At 37.0% G+C, this 22,794-nt stretch overlaps 1 protein-coding gene across 6 annotated transcripts in view; it reads left to right on the forward strand.

The window, feature by feature from the left end:
• Positions 1-865: 865 nt before the first annotated feature.
• The window catches only part of trio (trio Rho guanine nucleotide exchange factor), a 130,525-nt gene continuing 108,596 nt past the window's right edge, over positions 866-22,794 (forward strand). For 4 of the 6 annotated variants that reach the window (XR_012960324.1, XM_076134364.1, XM_076134365.1 and 1 more), the window contains exons 1-14: positions 866-1,048; positions 3,124-3,339; positions 4,478-4,670; positions 4,784-4,897; positions 6,228-6,408; positions 7,797-8,020; positions 8,875-8,978; positions 9,378-9,529; positions 10,421-10,641; positions 10,889-10,969; positions 11,246-11,443; positions 11,835-11,957; positions 12,253-12,444; positions 12,760-12,929. Coding sequence is in view for 5 of the 6 variants with exons in the window: in XM_076134364.1 (XP_075990479.1) it covers positions 3,158-3,339; positions 4,478-4,670; positions 4,784-4,897; positions 6,228-6,408; positions 7,797-8,020; positions 8,875-8,978; positions 9,378-9,529; positions 10,421-10,641; positions 10,889-10,969; positions 11,246-11,443; positions 11,835-11,957; positions 12,253-12,444; positions 12,760-12,929 (2,135 nt within the window). In the remaining variant the exon portion in view is untranslated. Of the gene's footprint in view, positions 1,049-3,123; positions 3,340-4,477; positions 4,671-4,783; positions 4,898-6,027; positions 6,154-6,227; positions 6,409-6,828; positions 6,927-7,796; positions 8,021-8,874; positions 8,979-9,377; positions 9,530-10,420; positions 10,642-10,888; positions 10,970-11,245; positions 11,444-11,834; positions 11,958-12,252; positions 12,445-12,759; positions 12,930-22,794 lie in introns of those variants that run through there. The other 2 variants (XM_076134366.1, XM_076134367.1) reach the window with 2 other exon arrangements.

A 22,794-nucleotide genomic window follows, 5' to 3' on the forward strand; every position in this document is an offset into this window, starting at 1 on the left:
GAATCAATATTATTTACTAGTTTGTAATGACAATCGTTAGTGTTCCTGGGTTAAATTCTACGCTTAAAGTTGCCTAAGGAAAACCAAAATCATCACCTCCGCAATGGTGGCCCGCCTAAGATCCACCGTTCATCTAAGCCCTAGATTTGGAAAACCAGAGCGGGCCACATCACTGTCCCCATTATTGAAAAGTGTACCTTCACTCTATTCTTCAGAATATTTGACAAACCCAAGCTTAAAAAGCGGCTACCAGTTACACCAGTTCCTCCTTATATATTATTATAAGATGACAAAATGCTTATTCTGTTTAGAAGTAAAAAAATATGTCAACAAGTTCCGTACTTTTATTCGCTTCAAATTAAACTATTAATTTTTGTTTTATTGTTATGTTGTGCCGGTCGTTTAGTTCTTATTCAGCATCCTCGGTAGACAGCTGAGTCATAATTTAAATTAAAACTGAACAAATTGCCCTCCACTTTTGTCTTGGTGATTAAACACCTTAATATCTAGTTAATTCAGATAGTTTTGAAAACTAAGCAATTGTATAATATTTATTGAAAATAATATATATGATTTTGACTGAAATCAGAAAAGCTTAGGTATACCTCAGTATTGGGATTTTTTTTTTCTGTATTCTACAACATACAGTGACAGCCGTAAAAACGTCCTTACCGTGAATTTCTACTCCAAAATAATAGCTTTTGTAGCTGAACATTAACATTTTACAGCATTATTAAAAAGAATAAAATATACTCGTGAGCTCATCTCTGTGTTCGATTTATTTTATTTGTACGGTATTTTGCGTGATGATTTTGCAGATAATCCGTTACTAAATACCGGTTTTTCGAAGTTTGAACAACCCTGGCGCGCCATTGTGGTGGTTGGAGTTCCTCAGTTTGTCATTTTTGTGCAGCTTGTGTGTTTTTATTAAGTTTAAGGACAGTAATGAATATATTTTTTACGAATGTTTTAGTGCAAATAACAACAGTGACAATAATGCGTGCCGAACCTTTTATACCTGACTAATTGGCATCTTTGAGTCACCACGGTAAGTTCAAATTGATGGCTGAGGTTATTTGTTGTGACATAGGTAGCTATATAGTTATCTGCAACAATTTGTCATCACAGTTTATTAAAATTATCATCTAAATGTTTCCAGATGTTAGGAACTGTATAATTAGCTAGTTATTGTCCTGGTTATTTTGTCACAAGAAGTAAAACGAAAATGCTCTTTCATAATTTTAAACAATACAAGCACCGCGACCCTCCTTGGCGTTGATCGTATGTAAGCTTTACAAAGAAAAGTCGTTTTTTTGTGTTAATGTGTTTGCATCTTACTTTTACTCTTAAATATCCATGTGGTGTGAATTTTGGTACGGTATTAATTACGATATTATTGTTTCTGGAGGTCTTATTTATGTAATATGAGACATATAAGGGTCGTAAATCATTGTTACATGAAGCATTGCTTGTAAACATTAATTGATGGAGGAATGATTATCTACTAGAATAGTTACACAGTCAGTTTACTGTAATGAGTGTATCATATTATTGAATAACACTTCTCAGTATTGATATTATCATGTTATTTCTCTGATGTTACTGAATAGTTGCTGTTACTTTGTGATTATGTTATCAATGGATAAACTCTAACATGACATGTTGTGTACTATTTTCTTTATTTTTTACAACTCTACCATCAGATAACTCTTTTGTTTTATCTAAATCCTATTGTAATATTGGTCTTATTAGTGAGGAATCCTATTGTGGACCAGTTATCTTGCTATTCAGTGCATAACCTTTACAGTAATCTGCTTCTATCATAATAGTCCTTAATTTGTTATGATTATAGTTTTTTTTTGCTATATTATGTGTGTTTTGATTCAATAGTTATAAAGTCATAAATAGCTATTTGATTCAAAATATTAAGCTACTACTGGCCAGTATTGTCTCCTCTTTTGTTTTTATTTTAAATCTATAAAACAAACTCTCAATTCAAATGTGATTGTATTAACTTGTTGTGTGTATCTTCAAGGCATCTAATACCAAGTAGTAGTATAAAGTATTTATGTTTGTTATCACATAATGTGGCCATGAGTCGTTGTAGGTCAGCTATTTAAAATTACTAATTAATTTGATAACCATGCTGGGCAATGTAGCCAATTAAACTTTTACAAACATTAATTATTAGGAATCCTTAGCTCTTTCCTGATAAATAAGGTTAACAATGTAGCATATCCTATTGTATTTTTTGTTTATTTATGTAATTATGATGCAACAGTTTAAATATTTAAATAAATCCATTTAATATTATTGTTTTGTGATGCTAACATAATTTTTGTTATTGAATAATTATGCACTGGTAATCTTTGTATATTTTAATCAATTGTACATATTTAACAGTAATTTATTAATGAAGAATAAATTACCAAGGTACCATTAAAATATGGGTCCATAAAACAGTAGTAGTAAAGATAAATGAAGGTGCTATATCCAAATGTTATTTTGTAATAACTGATCACGGTAATCCAACATACAATACATTGAAGGAATTGGATTAAATAAACATTCACACATGTTTATCACATTGTTCAAGTGTGTTGGTACTTAGATATAATAATGTTAGGTCATTAAGCTATCTTACAATGTGTTTAATATATAAAATGGTTACAATTTCCAATTAAATGTAAGTATTCACACTATAATTTGGAGTAGTCATTGAAATAGGTTTATTAAAGTTTCCTCGATTCTAGGAATTTGACTCTTTTCCTTGTAGTAATCTCTAGTTGTTAATTGTTTCATGTTCACATAAGAACATTGAACTGAGATAATTCAGCTAATCATTGTCTTACAAGATATAAATAACAAAAGTGGTTGACAATTGGTTTCATATTACATGTATATTAACAAGAGTTATAGTGATGTTACACTGTTATGACACTATGTACTCATGAACCAACATGTGCTACACACAATTATTAATCCTTTTTCCTCATTCCCAAATTAAAGAAACATTTTAGTGCAATATGCTGTAACAATTATTTGATGGAACATATTTTATGTTAGTAAATCTATAAATATTCCCTATTATCACAGATGTTGATTATGTTCATGTATATACAGGCTTCTCCAGAGTGGTCACTGAGTAGGGGCAGCGATGGAGGCCGGAGCGCGTGCTCTGGATGTGCTCCCGCTACTCCAAGAGCGGGTGGCAGCCCTGACTGGCGGCCGCGACCGCCGTGGGGGGCCCATCATATGGTTCCCAGCGAATTCCAGGCGAGACCGAGTCGCGCCAGATGACTATAGGCGTTTGCTGCACTATTTAATCAGTATACCTTGGTAAATATTTATTGATTCTTTGTTACTCTATTTTTATAAACCTTCTCCTCTTTGGCACGTCTCTGATACCGCTTCTGTGCCGTATTGCATTCCCTGATTTCTGATATTGATTGAAGTGTACTTGGTGCTTAGAAAACTCCAGATCTACATAATAAAAACTATTTTTATTTCTGCCGAAGTTCTTCACACGTTTGTATTACGTGTATAATATAATATAAGAGAATAATTCTCTTCATCCATTGGGTATGGAGGATGAAACTTGTTATAATCAAAGCGCGCCTAAAAATTACGTACGATGCTTTGTAGTATGTTTGATAAAGTTAGTCACTTAACTGTGTAAAAGTAATCAGTTGGAATAATTAGTCCTACGTATAAAATATCGATCCCGTTTTTATTTTTGATCATTAATAGAATGTTGTGCTATTTTGAGGAGAAGTCTATTAGTGTGTAAACTCAGTCAAAAGTATTAGGTGCAGAATCTATAATATATCCGAGTGCAGAATGTTCTGATAATTCAAAACTGTCATTAAAGTGGATATAGTTGGGTCATTAAACATTATTAAAATTCCGTATAACTCTACGGACTTTCAATTTAGGCTACTACGAGACCCTCCGTCGTTTTAAGTTACGACGGTAAATTATATAAATTGAGTTTATCTAATAAGGTTCTTAGGTTGGTCATATTTATATTTCCGTCACAGAATTTTGAAGCATAATGTTGAGTTGTGCTTATAAAACAGCCATGTTGAGACTTTGGAATAAGTCGCGATACACGGTAAAGAATGGCTTATAGAACAGCACATATCGACATGACAACATTTAACAATGGCACAAAGCTCAGTTATCATTCAAGTTTGAATTAATTACATCCAGCATTGTTCCTTTTTATAGTAGCAGGAATCTGCAATTTCATAAGTCATAACACAACACAGATTCCATTTGGTATGCGTTTTTAATCTGCCTCTTATCCTCGTGTTGGCTTCGTCGGGCAATAAAAAAGTCCACATTTCCACACTTTGAAATGCGCTCGCAGATATCGACAATTCCACCAGGAAGATATGTAATATCCGCTCTGCGAAACGACGACGTCGCTATTTCCAGTGAAATAGTTCGCACTTATGATGTTGTCTTGTTTTAGTGATGGGGTGAGGTCACACGGGTTCACGATATTGATTGATATGAGAGGTTCAGCATGGGCAGCGATCAAACCAATATTAAAAGTTCTGCAAGAACACTTCCCTGCATCCGTCCATCAGGCACTAGTAGTTAAACCTGACAATTTTTGGCAAAAGCAACGCACAACCATAGGAGCACATAAGTACAAGTTTGAGGTAAGTTCCCTGACTTATTTCTTATAGTCCCTTGTATACTGTAAACCTCTTGTAATTTTCGTACTATTTGTTTGTCCTAAATTTTACCGTTAATCATATAAATTCTCTTTCAGACGACCATGATTAGCTTAGAAGCACTACCTAAAGTGATAGATAGTTCGCAACTAACACCTGATTTAGATGGTACTTTACAGTATGATCACGCGCAATGGATAGACCTTAGATTGGTAAGCTAATTTGTTTATTTACTAAAGTTTACATTTCCACAATTTCAGGAAGTATCATGTGTTGTAAAATAGTGAATAATGCTCCGGGTTCACGTACCTAACGAAATGACGTCACGATTAGTGCTAGTGAAACGGGTTTCATGCGTGTGTGTAAGCAGACAAATTATAATTGTTTCCTTGAAGTCTGTACGGCGTACAAGTAGTGTTACACTAAAAACATGACTTCTGTGCATACATTTAGCAGAAACCTAAATGTGTACGATACCTGCTTAAAGTAACTGTTTTTTTTTTTAAATCTTTATTTAAAGGGAGATGGTTCAAATTTGAACATGTAACCCCCATAGTTCCAACAAAAGTAACAAAAACATTAACAACAAAAAAATAACAATTAAATTGCCCTATTTTTGACCCCAATTTGGGTCAATTTACAAAGTAATTTGGCCCCCTTGGAGAGGGGAAAAGCTAAAATACTATTACACCAGCCAACGTTAAGGTGTTCTATGTTTTCAGAAGCCACAACATGTCTTCTGAAGACCTCGTTCCGCACACATTCCACCAATATATGGTGTACGTCCTCAACTCTGTCACATTCACTACAATTAGTGGATCTTTCTCTGCCCATCATGTATCCGAATTTATTTAGTGGAATGTGCCCGGCTCGTAGTCGAAAGCTGGTTACAATGTGATACCTTCCCAAACCGCTCCCATGGAACCAAAGGTCGTGAGGCAGCGATGGCTGTATAGTTTTGTACCATATGCCCTTATAACGTGATCTTTCGTCAAAGTACTCGGACCACAATTTGGTACAGTATAATTTCAGATGACGCAACAGGCTTGTGTAGTATGGCACACAGTTGAAAACCACACCCTCAGACAAAGCCTCCCCTGCAAGTTTGTCTACTGCCTCATTTCCTAGTAAGCCAATGTGGGAAGGTATCCACTGAAGAATTACTATTGTATTATCTGAATTTAATTTATGTAAACTATTAAGAACATCATATGCCAATGGAATGCCTCGTTTAAAAGTAACTGTTGTAATGAGACAGCCACACGTATTCGTAGAAAAGTAATGTAGTCTGGTTGGTAAAATGTTACTATCCATTCGAATCGCCACCACTCCTCGAGACTGAGTAAGCGGGACGTAAATATTGCGGTGTCCGACTATTGTTAGTTGGATACCCTTATTCATCGAGTGAAGAAGTTTCAAAGAAATTATAATTTGTGACATTCTTGTATGTGGAACGCGACATCTAATTGTTAGGGTACAATACTGTTTTGTTTATGTATTTCATGGACGAACATTACGTGTATACGACATGCATTTTTGTAGGCTTTAGAGGAGCTAATGTGGCAAGCCGGAGAGCTTCTAGATAGGCTCGACGACCTTCAGGAAGATGTGGCGAGAGCGGACTTCGCAGATGACGTCACGGGTGCGAGGAGAGCTATCGACGCGCACGCCGACATCAGCAAGCGACTCGCTAAGGTCCCCGTCGACGAGCTCGAAGCACAAGGTATTGAATTTACATACGGTTAAATAATTATTTTAATGGATGTAAAGTAATTTGAACTTCATGTTGCATTTCAAGTAGTTTTATAATCAATCATAACTACGGTTATCATCTCATACATAATATTTAGTAGACATATGATAATATTACAGGATTCTTTAATATTCGCTACGATATAGTTCAACACGGATTGCACCTGTTTGCAGTGGTTCACATAATTACAGCAAACCATTTACGATTAATGAATGCACATAATACCTTCAGCGGTGATGGAGTGCATTAGAAAACGTTAAATTGCGGAATTGGATATTTATTTATTTTGGAATCGTATTACGTTTAGTGTCATGGTTGAACGGTCAGCAGGTAGTCGAGGCGGTCAAACCGTTGTTGTATAACCTCAGGTTTCAGTGCGTTTGTTGGCACACCCGCCTGCTCGCATTGCAGAACGCTGAAGGCTGAAGTGTTATCAACCTTAGTGTCAGTGATGTGTTTCGACTGTTTGTGGTCTCAACAACAGTCTGGTATGCGCGTTTGTTTTTGTTTTGATGTTATAACTATGATATAATTGCGTGAAAGGTCAGACGTTCGAACAGTTGTAGTTTACATCGAAAAAATAAGTTATTAGTTTAGTGCAATACGGAATAAGTGATATATTAAACATGCAAACAAAATATAAATAAACGATATTACAGTTTATGCTTAACATTAAGGTTATTGCGTGTAATGAAAAATGTAAAACAGTAAAAACACCTATATGCATTGTGGTTCGCTCAATTATATGTAGAAAGTTTCGAGTGCCAAAGTTTAATATCATTGCACGCTAATATGTGTATTAATTTCTGTCAGTGAAGATAGCATCAAATTCGCATTATTTTACGGACAGACACCTGTGCAGTATGTTTTCAGCCAATGTCTATTTTTGATTGATTTATTTGTATAACTACATATTTGCAGCGTTTATTTCATCAACAGCCGTGATGCGTTCTGCTTTTGTCAGTTAACGTGTCTTTTGTGAGTCTATTGACCGCGATTGCACTTCCATCCTGTATTTAGGATAGTAATAGACTGTTCTTTTAAGGGCTGGCGACCAGTCGAAGTCGTGATGGTGATCGTGTATTGAGAAAACTCAAGGAATATTAAAAAAAAACATTCACAGACGTTAACGGGCATTACACACTGCACAGCTAAACTACAGCCTACATCTAATGCCTTATTCTAATATCGATTGGCTTGAATATGGAACTTTTTTGCTACAAATTATAACAGAACTCATTGTAAAAACTTGCTGCTAGCGAGTACTACTACTATTAAAAAAACATTACTGATAAAATCTGTTCATATCTTAAGGTCTTAATGAAAATAATGTATTAAATAATGTAATGTTGTATCAGGCGAGCGTGTTCTTCAACGTTTGGAAGCAGCGGATGCGGCGTGCTCGGAGGCCAGCGGCAGCGGTGGCGAGGCCGCCTTCCACTGCGGCTCGCCCGGCGCTGTCCGCGCACAACTTTCGGCTGTGCGCTCAGCTCACGCGCACGCGCACAAACTGTGGCAACACAAGAAGATGCAGCTCGACCAGTGCTTTCAACTTCGACTCTTCGAACAGGATTGCGAAAAGGTCTGTATCACGGAATTTTTTTTTACATTTGCCAAGATTAGTCTCTCCGGACATCTGCAGGGGGCACTCAGATCACCTTTCCAGAGATTACGATTTATTTTTTTAAACCTAGGAGTCCCAAACGCGGTAGGAGTTGAGTCCGTTACTCTGGCCAAGTGTGGGTTGGGGACTTACTTAAATTTTACTTGCCTTATTATTTAGTTTAGATAGTACTTTTAACTAAAGAAACAAATGTTGGCCTGTCAATATGTATTTTCTGATAGGTTACATTAACAGACTCAATGTCTACATTATAATGCTTACATATTATATTTCTTAGTTTACATATTCACATTACATGTATCGAAACACAAAGCAGCGTAGTTGCATTTTTAATTAATTAAGCCATTCACTGCCCAGTGCATTACATGTGATGCACACTAATTGTCTAACTATTGTCATGTCATAAGTCTGTTGTACAGCAACTTGTATAATAAGGCCTGTCTTGAAGAAAATATGTTGCTAAAGTAAATGCTAAATGTTTGCGAATATGTATAAGTAAATGAATGTTATACTCTTACACATAAAATGTATTGATTTTGATGAAATGTTTGATGATGTATAACCTAGATACTTTTACGCTGAGAAATACCAGGTTTTGCAACGAACGAACGAAGTATTCTACAAAAACTATTTTATTGAAGTGAAATACATTAGTCAATCTTAAAATTGAATCAGTCCGAAGATAGCATTGTTATTAAATATGAGACTTATGAATCAAATACCAATGTAGATCACTCAATGAATAATCATAGCACCTGGTGCGTAGTGTGTGATGTCCTTTAAAGTCCTCAATATAAATATTGTACGTACAGATGCTGGAGTGGATAGTGAATCATCGCACCGCATTCCTAGCGACTTACGTGGAGATTGGGCGGTCGTGCGCTGCTGCCAAACGCTTGCAGGAAGATCATGCCAGGTAAAAACCTTTTGATTGTAGTTCTATAGATAAGTATTTATTTAGGCAACCTTCTACACTAATTAGGTATCGGATATCCTAATTAAAATTTTGTGTTGATGCTTTTTGTACTTTTACGGTAACATTGACTAAAACACACACGTTTTGACGCAATGTTCAATGAAGGTTGGGTTTCAATTTGCAAGTTCAGTTACCACATATAAGGTAGTGCAATTCGAATGCGTCTCAACTCTTTTACCAAGCCATTAAACTCTATTGTAAAACTTACCTACTTTTCTCGTAATGCTACTTACTGAAAAACAATGCAACTAGTTGATTAGTGTAATTTCTGTAGTCAGTTAACTAATAACAAAGTGTCAGTGTGTGTTTTACTTATTCTTGTATTACTTCTATCTTCAGATTCGCGGCGGCGTGCACGGGTGGCGGTCGGCCGAGTGTCGCAAGAGTGACTACGGCTGCTCGTCGGCTCGCCGACAAACGACACTACGCCGAAGCAGAGATCTCGTCGCTTGCGCATCGCCTCGAGCGCGCTTATAAACAACTCTCTGCTGGTAATTGTCTTATTCATAACTTGCTCAATTACGACCATCAATTGACTTTCATGTGGTCCGATTTTAAGGAAATTAGCTGATTATTCCTTGTATTGCTAAGGTGCTATGCAAAGATACGCATGAGGTATCGGTAATATTCCTTAAAAAGGTCAGGCTCATAATCTTTTTCTATGCCTGTTAGGCGCGTATGACAAGATGTATGCACGTATAATAATGTGATTATGGGTTGACGTGTCCGCATGGATAAAAACTACAAAATAAATAATGTGATTATAGCAAAGGAAGTTAGGGATACTAGCACTAGTGATCGGCAATTTACTAGGGACTTTTGTGTATAATACCTGCGTTATTAAGATTTATTAACCTGTCATGTTGCGGATTGCCACAAAACGATGACCATCCGGCGTGAACACGGCCTTACTTTTTGAGATCGCCTATTAACCACTTGTGACCGAGTTACTAAGCCATTTGATTACTTCTGATTTTATGAAATGAGTTATGTCTTACTGGTGACGACACATCTTTCTTTGAAGTACGATCAGCAGGTCTCATATGTTCATAACTAAACTAGATATAAAAAACTGGCAGAATAACATTCTACTAATTAGACAGTTACTCTGAAGTTATGTTTCACTGTGAAATCGTTTCTTTTACCGACCACTTATTTTTATCTAAACAAATATAACTCAAAGGTGACTGACTGACATAGTGATCTATCAACGCACAGCCTAAATCCTGTCCTAAGCCAGAAACCACGCGGACAAAGTCGCGGCCAAAAGCTATTTAGAACATATACCACTAGCCACACGATGTAAGGAATAGGACGTTAAAATCTAAATCAAGACAAGACTTCTTCTTTGGATAAGTAAAGTATACTGTTCTATGATTCAGGTCTGGAGGAGCGTTCGGCAGTACTGTCACTGTCAGTCGTGTTCCACCACAAGGCGGAGGCGTACGTGTCCGCGGTCGGTGGGTGGGGCGCTCAGTGCGCGGTCGCACTGCAGCTGGCCACCGGGCAAGGTGGTGCACCGTGCAACGACCCACGTGCTCTCGAGCAACACGCGCAGAGACATCGCCAGCTATACGAGCATATGTGCCAGGCTTACACTGAGGTGAGTAGTTTAAACTGCACTAGGTTTAGTACAACCCTTGTGTGGTGTATTATGTAGCATCTCAAAAGTGTAACTGCCCTTAAAAAGGTCACTAAATTAGGTTCTGTACTGTGTCATCTGCTATTGCTATCATTATCCGATTTTATGCTGCAGCAGTGTACACAGATGCTGAAACCACTTGTCCGTTCGAGGCGGACAGGATTCGCTATATAAATGATTTTAATTAACTATTGCATCTATTTTCCAGGTCCATTCCACAAGCAAGAAACTCCTATATCAACTTGACCATCTAGTTCAAGTGTGCCATCAAACTGATCCCGCTGATATGGTATGATATTATTTTATTTTTTAAATTTCTGTGAACTTGTGCAATAGAGGTAGCTCGTAGACTCGACGCTATCAGATCAAACATTCCTTTGTTGTCCACGGCAAACTCTTAAAAAACATTGCCAAAGTAATATGTGTCCGTTAAGACGCCTTTAGAAATAATCTAATCGTCTGCTTGAGTGAAAAGGAGTTGCTATTTATGTCATCACATCAATTAGCTTTTAATCACTTTTATTTGATTTAACGCCAGCATAATAATCGTTTGTATGCTCAACAGAACGACGGTACAGTGAGCAGCGCGGGCAGCAGCGGCGGTGACCCTGCCGCGGACTACAGCTCGGGCGCGAACCACGTGCTCGCCGTCATTCATCAGATCCTGGGCCACCACCGCGCCTTGGAGGCGCGCTACCATCAGGCGCGCCTCAAGCTGCACCAGAGGCTCGCTTTGCTTTTGTATAAAGAAGATTGTAGGCAGGTCAGTAGCGACACCACAACTTTCTACTATTATTTCAAAATATGCTTTGAGTCTGCGGTGGCGGTTTATTCTTGGAAAGTTTGCAGGATAGTTGTCCCGATTAAGCGGGAAGTAATGTTTGTTCGTGCCTTCATTAGCTATAGACTCTGCCACATCGATGCAGTTTTAGAGCCTAGTCATACAAAGAGACTTAATACAATTTATTTCAGAGCGATACCATCTTATAATGACTGTACTATCCAGTATCCCGTCATGACCTTATACATATTAAGTCATAAAAAAGCAGGATTATATCTGTCCATACCGAGTAAATTTTGAAATTAGTAAACTAACTGATACTACAGCTGAAGTCTTTCGTGTTTAATCCAACACTCATTATTTTTCATCTCAGGTACTAGACTGGTTGGCAAATCATGGTGAAGTGTTTCTACAGAAGAATACTGGAATAGGAAGGAATCTCCATAAAGCTAGAGTTTATCAAAAATCTCACGAACATTTCGAAAACGTTGCACAAGTAAGTACTGATTATAAAATATGTCTATACAAATTAATGTTATTAAGTTACGCAATTATATGTTTTCAATGGTAAATTATCTTATTTACCACCTACGTTCAATCGCATTTTTCTGTTAAATCGAAAGGAGTTAATATTGATTCAGCCAGGTTCGGATCGAGTCCGGATCCGGATGCAGACTAGAGATTTTCCCCAGAAATACTAAAAAATGGGAAATTTCAACTTATTACTTTTATTTGTTCAACAAGTAACAATATTGTTTTTGAACTTCGTTAATTACGTAACTTTGTTACAGAACACATACACAAATGCAGAGAAGTTACTGGCTGGCGCGGAAGAGCTGGCGCGGTCCGGAGAGTGTGACCCAGAGGAAGTGTTGGGCGTCGCACGGGACCTCGAAGTGCACGTAGCGGCGTTCGCGGCACGAGTCGACCGACGACGGCGGCGGCTTGACCTCGCCGTGTTACTGTATACTCACGAGAAAGAGGTAATACTAGTTACTACTATTATTATTCTTTTTGTTCAGTGATCAGAATTTTGATTAAGATGGTAATTTGCAAAATGTTAGTTCATACGCAGTGATGGGAGCCTTGTGGAATGATGTAAACCCGTCATACCGATACCGTAGTTTATTCCCTTAAAGAAGTATACATGAAATTACGTCTTGATCTGTCGAAAATGTCCCATGCTCTGTTGTCAACAGGAGTACGTAAAGAAATGTGGCAAAAATTGGGCTGACGTAAAATGAAGAAATTAATTAGGTTTTTAACTTCTAAAATGTAATATTGTATTACTTTTGTAGCTACTGCAATGGCTCGAGACCCTGCGCAGTGGTGGCGGTGTATGCGCAGCCGACGATACGCCTGAAGCTGCGAGGCGTGCGCTAGAACAATGCGCTCAACACCGCGCCGCGAGCCTCGAAGCCTGTGGCGCCACCATCGCACAAGGGGAAGCTTTACTGCAGGACCTAAGGTAAGAATAACTATATGAAAGCTGAAATGTCGAATTGATGTTTTTTACTACTGTTCAAATAAGCTTAAAGAAAAGTGGAGTGATTATAAATGTTTGGATGACTTGAAAAAATGACATGAGTGAGAGATGAGATATGAGAAAAGTTAATTATTTAGCCTTCAGTGAGTCATCAATTTAAATCCAAGGTGTGTAAGTGTACACTCTACCGTTGCGTTACTAAGGTGGAATCATCTTTAGTCTACCGACATAGTTTTTTAAAATGGGCATTACCTTTCTGTGTAACTACACTGATACAACTAACCATTGTTAGGGTGTGCGTGCGCGTTATTATTGATTTTGACGCAATTAGATGATCTATTACCACTAATAGTTGAACCGAGTCACTTTTTCGCGATTTCTTGCTGTAAAAAAGCTTGAGGGAAATTAAAAATTGTCGGGAAACAACAAACTGATGAATATTCATGCTTGTCTGTTTGGACTAGCATAAGGTAACACTTTTATTAATGTTATAAAACTAAAAACGTATTGGGGATTTTGTCACGTCAATAAAGGTTAAAACGAATTTGGCAAGGTAAATTCTATATACCAGGAAAGATTTAGCAACGAAGACGGACATAATACTAGTACGTAAAAAGGTCTCAGAAAATAAAAAGATATAGGTATATGTAACCTCAGCGTTATTGCTTAATCACGTCATTGTAGAGATTTGCGTGGCCGTTGATATGTTTTTCTACATTCGAATATGACCATAAGATTCAGTTAACAGTGAATATTTTATCCAGCTTTTGCCGATATTCATTGAATTCAGATAAATAGCAATCGAGGTGCTTTGCTTAGGGTGGTCGTTGACACTGTGTACTGCGGGTGGACCAGTGGGGATGGACAGCGGAAATATACCCCTCTCTCTAACCCAGTAGAATGTCAGTTTGAATGAATATTTCTAAAATCCGTGATTAGTGATTTCGGCTATGCTTATGCTTTGTGTCCGTTCTTTGTACATAATCTTCCAAAGTAAGATTAAATTTTGATGCTTCGATAAGTATTGTTTACAAATATACTCGTAGGTAAACTACAAGTTATGAACACGAGCGAAGTGTCTTGTTAACAATGAAATGAGTTTGCCCGTGACATACTTTTGTGTCGCAGAAGATGCAACTTTATTCCTCAAACTAAAAACCTACAGCTATACTTACATAAATATTATGTCCAACGTCTACTAAATATCGCTACTTATTAACGTCCCTTCAAACTATATAGCGATTTTTGATACCGTAAAATTGATATTTCTATCTAAATTATATTAGTAAATTAGCCATTACTGTAGTGCATGCACGAAGACTATATGAAACAGCTCTCTTTTGACTAAAAAACAAAATAATTAATTACTTACGGCTACTGAAACAGCAACATCAGTAATTTTACAGGCAACGTACTGATTTTTTATGATTTCAAATCGCATTCCATTATATTGGTCAGCAGAAAATTTTATTTCTAAGTGATGCAATCACTTTTCGAATAAAATATACCTATTTGTTTCAACTTTACCTTGCCAATCATAATTATTATTGCCTTTATTCGCTTTTGTTTGAAGGTACGTACTTGAGAAGTATTAACAATTTCCATCAATCCTTATAACACATTGATAAATCCTTATTACTACACTAGCTGACCCGCGCAACTTCGCTTGCGTCACATAAGAAAATCATAATTTTCCCCGTTTTTGTAACATTTTTCACTGGTACTCTGCTCCTAACGGTCGTAGCGTGATGATATATATAATAGCCTATAGCCTTCCTCGATAAATGGGCTATCTAACACTGAAAAACTTTTTCAAATCGGACCGGTAGTTCCTGAGATTAGCGCGTTCAAACAAACAAACAATCAAACAAACAAACTCTTCAGCTTTATAATATTAGTATAGATTGATACCTTTCAAGGATGGGCTCTCCAATTATGTGTATTTTCTCTTCTGTACTTATCAATAAGAAAAGGAAATCTACGATGATTAATTATTATAATAGCTTTTTCATCCGCTTGTTCGATTTACAGCTGTTGAGCGTGCATTTTAGGAGTCGTACAAAGTCCACTTGATCTAATTTCCTTTGTTCGCGATGTAATTTCTCTGAACTCGCTCTAGATTTTGTAATATGCGCTAACCTCGTTTGCAGAGGAAATGAAAAGAAGAGTGGTTTCATATAATCCGTTAAGCATATGCACGGCTTACGGAACTACTCTCAAGTTTAGACTTGCCTTTTGTTTGGACCGGCTCTCTTTATTGATTACCTAAGAATTTAGTAAGAATGCGTATGATGTATCCCTTTGCGTTTCGACGTCGAGGTATTTGTGAGCAGCTGTGGAATGTTAAGTCTGTGTATATTTTTAAGGAACCTAACGTCTCGGGAAAATATCGTAGGTTATAGAGATGCGAAATGTCAAAAATGTTAGTTTGAGACCGTGCAAGGAACTATAAACATTGTACATATAGAAAACTGATACTGTAACACCTTTATTCCCCTACTAGAATGCGCTTAGCATGATCCGTTTGACACTATTTTCAAAAGCTATAAGTTCGTGGCATAACAAAGCGTCGTAAACAATAGGAACAGCGATAGCCTCGCAAAAGCCTACGGGTACACTTGTCCTACTTGAAGTTGCGCTTGACAGTGGACGACACGGACCGTATGATTTTCCACGACAAACTTCTATTCACTATTCTGTGCGAAGTTGCGCGTGTTCTCAAGCTTGGATCGCACAACAGATAATAGTTTCATTGTGACGTGTGCCCTATTCAGAGACGCCGATAGGCCTCAATATAAAGAAATGTTTTGTATGCATACAGCTTAATGAAAGTAAAACTTTGACTGAAACATTCCCATCGCGGGCGTATGTTACAATTGAATATTGTAATTCAGCTATGTTATTCTATTGTGCGGGCGAGACCAATGACATGTAAACATTAGTGAGATTTCAAATGTTTGTAAACACGAATGATGGTCACAAACTAGTCTGTTGTAAACAAACTGCCTATTTACAATATAGATTAACAATGAAAGATTACTACTGTTAGTATCGTTGTTCATTTCTGCTGCTTAGGTGTTGCGAAGTTTTGTCCATTCGGCGGTGGATTTAGGTTCGAGGACTAGGTTTCGGGTCATACACTCGATGACAGGCAATATTCTTTCGTATTCTAATACTGTTTTATCATTGGTGGCCACTTCTTTTACATCGAGTGTGAAATTATGTTCTTGAATCGTGCTGTGACAAAGTGAAACTTCAAGTTAGGTCCGTGAGAGAATCATAAGGGAAACATAGGTATGTGGTAACTACTGACTGTGTGCACATAAAGTATTGTAAAAAGCAAGATTCTACAGCACGCGTTAAGGGTACAATCCGTAAGTAAGGCCAAAATGTTAAATACTTAAAGCGCAATATAGTACTTTCCTGCTCTGTTAATTAAGTGTTATTTACTGGTAGGTGCCAGAAGAACGTGCCTACAATGTTGCAGGATGTCACTTGTTTATCATCCTGGTAGCTGGTTTTCAATATTAAAAATTGGTGCACAATAGCCGTGGCTGTATCGCTTTCGGGACGTTTCACGACGGTATGCGACCCAATTTCTAAGACGAACATGCATTGCCGGAGCGTTACTCTGTGTTTTCAGTGAAAATTCAACGGCGGGCGGACACGCGATGCAGATATGTGGCGCGAACAATGTATTATTTATCAAAGCGTCTTACCGGATGAGAAATTGACGAGTGGCCGAGTGCGTAATTATACTGCACTACGTTAACGATATAGTTTATTGTACATACTAGATCATCTGCGTTGATGGGAAAACGACTCTGATGAATCATTTATATCTCTTCATCTATTCATGTTTCCATACAAATAGCAAGGAATAATATACTTGTCACGAATATTGCTACGGTTCAGAATTTCATGATTTGATGGTTTGGAAATTCTGAAATGAAATCCTTTGTTTATGTTCAGCCTTAGAGGTTGAATGCGCCAGCGTGCACGTAAAAGCGTATGTGTGCTTTTGTGTGGTTCCAATAGACGTAGATATTAGTATGGAGCATACGTACTTTATGGTTACTCACTCTTTCAATTTAAAATCGGCCCGCAGTTGAATATTGAAAATGATAGACAAGTATGGCAACAACCTGTAATTTGTAGTCCTTTCCGGCCACAAAACGGTTAGTATATTAAAGTAACCTCAAGCAGGCTTGTGCAGAGATCAGGCAGCTAATTGAAGCATTCATTCCCAGTATATGTATTACGACTGTTGCAATGAATTTGCATCCTAGCTTGATCGGAAACTGAAGTTATCTTCAAGTAATTATTATAATAATATATTAAATATGAAAAACTATTTGTATTTTAATCAGTCACCAAACTCGTCTGGAGATTGCTGGAACACGTTAAACAATAGCACGATACTAAATATTAGCCGTATATTTATATCCATCATGATCTACTTGATAAACAGTCACGATGAACTACCTGATAAACAAGTTATTAATAATCTGGCTGACTCGGATATTAATTTTGTAGTAAAAAGTCTCTATCCTTAACTTCCTTCGATTTCATAAAGAGGGTATCGGACGCATTTCTATCACATTTGAAACGAGAGTAACAGAAATCTTCCAATTCTTGGATGTTTTAGATTTATTTGCTTCGTTTTCGTATATCCTCTCCATTCGTGGATCGACTAAAATCGTGCCTGACCTAGTGCACAGACATCCTAGATATGATTTATGTCCATTCAAGGCGACCGGTCCTGGTATATTTGAACGTTGATTAAAACATGGCAGTTGATGTCATACATCGCACGGAGCACATACAACTGAATGAACCGTGCATTCGCATACAAAACTGAGAATACTTATTTTTACGTTTTGAGAACAATAAGTAAGTACATTACAGTAGTAAGTACACAATAAGTGTTTTTGTCTGCAACCAACTCATTCATACACAAAGCTTTTCCCAACTAAAGTAGCTTAATTTATAGCATACACGCCAAAACGTTGACAGGAGCCCCGAGGCTTACTGGGCCTCTGCTGAAAACGTTTTCATAAGACAGGAGAACACAATTACGGAACAAGCAAAAAAGAAGAAGTTTTCATCGGCGCGCCGGTAAACGAACCGACGTATGACGAAGCTGTAGGAGAGATCGGGAATTAAGAGTCTGCTTTAAAACTTGATCTATTCTCGTACTACGCTCACTTGACAAAAGTAAAAAATAGAATAGAACCTCCGCTAAGTACAGGGAGAACTCGCACAATGGATGCATCGATACTCACCGGAACTTTAAGAAATGTAATCTTATACCTTGGTAGTAGTGGTGCTTCAAATAGAAAAGTTATTAGCCGGGGATTTCCTATACAACTGGGAGTAAGTTGAGAGAATTAATAAAAATCTTTCACAAGTTTAAAATATAGGTTTGGGTGTGCTGCGCGGCACGCCTAACGGATATCATTAGTGTGCACAACCTTCATTAGTACCGAGGCGGTCGTTTCCATCATAAGTCTCGCAACGCCTGCTGATACAATGTATTGTGACACTTTTCTTCTGCACACCAATCATACGTGCTTTAACTTCATGATGTACTATTAAATAAATAAGTATCCATTTATGTCCTGTTATTTATTATCCGTGCTAATAGATTTATAATTGCGTTTCTTTTTATTTACGGCCTATTAGTTTGAAAATTATATCCATACGTCAACTTCTGAATGTCGCTAATTATAGCAGGCACAGAGCAACATTCCAGCTCCTTACACCAAAACCATTTGAGAACGTATATATCAATATTTTTTTCAAAAATTGCATAACGCATCTAAATGGTACATAATACTAAAACAATAATCACCTTTGCATTTAGCAACCGCAGGCTCAATGCGTAGAAACTATCAGTTTCGATATATCCTCTCAGTTTAAATATACGTAAGCATATCCCATAAAAGGTCAGAGAACTCGACGTGTTTCCGTCGCGCGCGCAGCCTCTTACTCAACGCGTGAAAAACTTGTCGTTTCGTTGATTCAAGCGGGTTTGCAACACGAAATTGCACCCATGACTAAGTTGCTAGTGCATCTGTCACGTGTGTGCGTAAACCGTTTCGATGCGATGCTATAAACGTGATCCGTTTATGCGCTCAACTGTAATAACTGGTCGTCGTGGGTCTTGACTTTACTAAAATTGTAGTTGAGACTCATCTCAGATTCCCCTAGGCGCGGTCTTCATCGAGAGTATTTTGTGAGACAGTGTCAGAACTTCGCTAGTCATTTACTGTATCTTGTAACTTGATTAATTTGTGTTACTACGGGAGTGTTGCAAGGCATCTGTATAATCAATATTGTGGCGTACCCGTTGCCTCTATTACTTTAGGCAATATGATAGCATAATTTGCATCCTGTTCCTGTGTCCCAAAGCTGATTACTCCTATTTCCGAGCATCACGTAATGGCCGGTGCAGTGCAGACTGCAGTGATATCAGATTCCAATATATTAATACGCAAACTAAATACGATCGATGATGCTACAAAAGCAACATATTTGTCTGAATTAGGTTGCAACTGCTTTTTTGTACTTTTATTCCGAGTTGATCGCTGTACATCTAGTGCGTATTCCTTTTATAGCGATACTCGTTTGTAAGCATTATAAATAATTGGTTCGCAATACAAAATGAATCAGCCCCTGTCTAACTTGTTTACCGTAGCAGGAAAAGTGGACATGGCGTCGGCGGGCTCCTATGGGATAACTGGGAACCTTTGAACAATGGCGAACAATGTTGTATTAAAATAATCTGCATTGTAAACTCGTGACTTATAATTCGATAAGTTTAGCATCACGTTTATTGTGTGTATATGCCAATGTAGTAAGAGTATTAAAACAAGTATGTATTTCAACAATACCTTTCCAATAAGCAGCTTATTTCTTCTCATCGCGTCCCTAATTGATCTTCAAGTCCCTTGACGCCGGCTTAACGTTGAACTCCCCACGTCTACTGGTGCTAATAGGCTAGGCAGACGTGCAACACTTAAAACTGATTAAATTAAGACGATCAAGTTAATCTTACCTGTTGCAGATCGTCACTATTAGCTCAACATGACAATTGATTTCAATCTAATGTCAATTACTTAATACTTAGACTCGGGTGCATTTTATCGTTTACTATTTATTTTATTATATTAAAATACATAATTATCTGTCGTCGTAAATCCATCCAACGTAGGAAATCCCATCAGTTTTGACTGTTATCATCATCGGTCTTCGATATCCTATGCTTTACAGTTACCCATATCTATTGCCTGGTGGTTGGACTTTGGAAAAGCATATTCCGAAAAAACTTTGATGAATGCTTATTTATGCGTTGTTACATAATTTATAACTTTTATAGTAGTTTTTATTTACAAGATAATGGATAATACAGGATATAAATCGACTCTTAATGTTTTACATCTTGTGTGTGATACACGATTTATTCAATACTTGGACGTAATGATACCGTAATCTCCGGTTACTGTAATTGCGTAAATTGTAATACAGCTCTAGTAATGCACCAGTTGTGTTCAAGTTTAGTTTTTCATTTCTCTTTGGCTGTTCCCAGTTGAAAGTTCAAGTTTTTCCCTGAGACCAGCGCTTTGTGATTTCATCCTAATAATATAAATGAACCATTTTTTTATACTCGTTCTATTTCTAGAGTACAGTTCTCGAAGCATTTTAAAAAATGTGCTTGTATTTGAATTTAAACTAAACAAATAATATTAGGTATGCTTTTTCCTTTGCTATAGTTTTCATTCGCATAATGGTTTTAAGAGAAAAGTGGAATAAAGAATGACCAACGTAGTATTTTCTATCACGAAATCTAAGATTTCGCAATCAAAGTTCTAATTTCGTATGTAGGCATTTGATATCATAAAAAAGCACTAGGAAAATATTTGATCTGTAAACAAGGGATATGTCGTAGCACAGAACGCTTTGAATGTTATATAGTATTTTAGTTCTCTAGAGGGCTAGAAACTATCGGTTAACCGACACACTACTTTTCAAGGCTTAACTAACTTTCCATCTTGATTGAACTGTATGATTTGATTGATTGACTCATGAGCCTCATATTCCGCTGTAAATCTACAAACACTAAAAACTATACTTTTTCGGTAGTAGATCCTACCGAAAAAATGCCAGGTACATATGTATGAGCGACAGTCGCAAAACTGTCGTACACGTTTTGACCAAGTTGTGAGGTCTGAAGTTTCGTAACTCTAATAGTGAAAGTGTTATGAGCTTGAAAGTCCTAGTAACCTACTTGAGAGAAAAGTTTTTACCATTATGACTTATTTAAAATATGAACATTATTGTAAAGGTTAGAAACTATAAGGTTTTCTGATTTTCGCATACTGTACCAGGACGCTCAGAAAGTTTTGCGAATAACGGTTTTCTTTTGTATGGGACATTGTTAGGTTATAATAGATTTTTAAAAGTTTGATTTTATTATAAGTAAAAAGAAATACCGAGTCTCACTGAAAATTGGAACTGGCTTAGAGCAATTCTGGGCGATAAAATTTCACGATTTCAAATTTGGCTCAAAACTGGTAAAACCTTTTGCTGACTTCAAAGCTAGTTTATAGATTAAGGATAAACAATTTAATTAAGAAGGTAATTTAGGGTTTGTAAATATACGGTTAATTTATTCAGGAAGTTTTTTTAGAAAATTGCACGTGTATAAGAAGCTTTGTATAAGAAGAATTTTTCGCGCTACGTACCTCAAAATTTGACTTATGCACGGTAGTGCTTCGTGATTTATTTTGATAGCTCTCTACGTTTGATTTAGGCAGATTTTACCGCGTTGAGAAGCACTGGGTTAGGTGATTAATCGAAATATAGTAACGTGGCCCAGAAATATAGAGCAAATCGATAATATAATTAGAATGCTTCAAAATGTGCCAAATAACAAAGAGTTTTAGCGATCGACAACCACAGGAGAGACTTATGTCGCTAGTTTTTTTAACTATAAGACGGTATCTGGTCTTAATACCATTAGAAAAATAAATACATTGTCTCAATATTTGTGTACAGTACCAAACACTTATCATTTCTATTAGCAAATCAAATACGGGACTGCTCTGCCGGTTTACCGACCTCTGGCATATCGTTTGGAACAAGTGATTCTATGAACTAAACACTAGTCAAAATCCGTAGTAATTTCCCAAAACTTTTTGAGTGTTCCACGTATATAGTCTTTGTCTATTATGCTGAACATCTCAGGAGCATCTCTATATCCTGAGTTTCGAAGTGTAGTAGTAATGCGGTACCCCAAAAACGTAACCTATCCTGAGTCGATACTTATTTTATAAACATTTTACTCTTTCATATCACATTAAACTTTCAAAACAGGACCTGCCATCCCATTAAAGGAATGATTTATCAGGGCATGTGACATATTGAAAATCAAAGCAGCCTCTCAAATATTGACAGCAAACAGTGCGCGGTAAATTATTATCGCTGTTACGTACGCATTTATAATAATGACGCGCACTTAAAAAGCGGCGCGGGTAGCTAGTTATAGTTTGTTTTCAATTCAGAGCAAGGGGACGTGCAATACAAAAGCCCGCCAGCTCCCTACTTTATTTGTTCTGTACTTCACTATGTTTATGCTGTTATTCGATGACGATATTTCAATTACATTTATTGAAAAAATACCACGAGTATTTACCTATGTCGTTATTTATTTGAGCATAAAGGATAACAACTACTTCAAAAGCTTTGCGTTTTGGCGTAACAATTAAGTATTTATAATCTAATAAGAGTTCGCGCCTGGAAGTATCGTGACGTGCGTACACAAACAAAAATGTATGGTTGTAAT

This window comes from Anticarsia gemmatalis, chromosome Z (assembly GCF_050436995.1).
Source record: "Anticarsia gemmatalis isolate Benzon Research Colony breed Stoneville strain chromosome Z, ilAntGemm2 primary, whole genome shotgun sequence".
Classification (NCBI taxonomy): Eukaryota; Metazoa; Arthropoda; class Insecta; order Lepidoptera; family Erebidae; genus Anticarsia; species Anticarsia gemmatalis.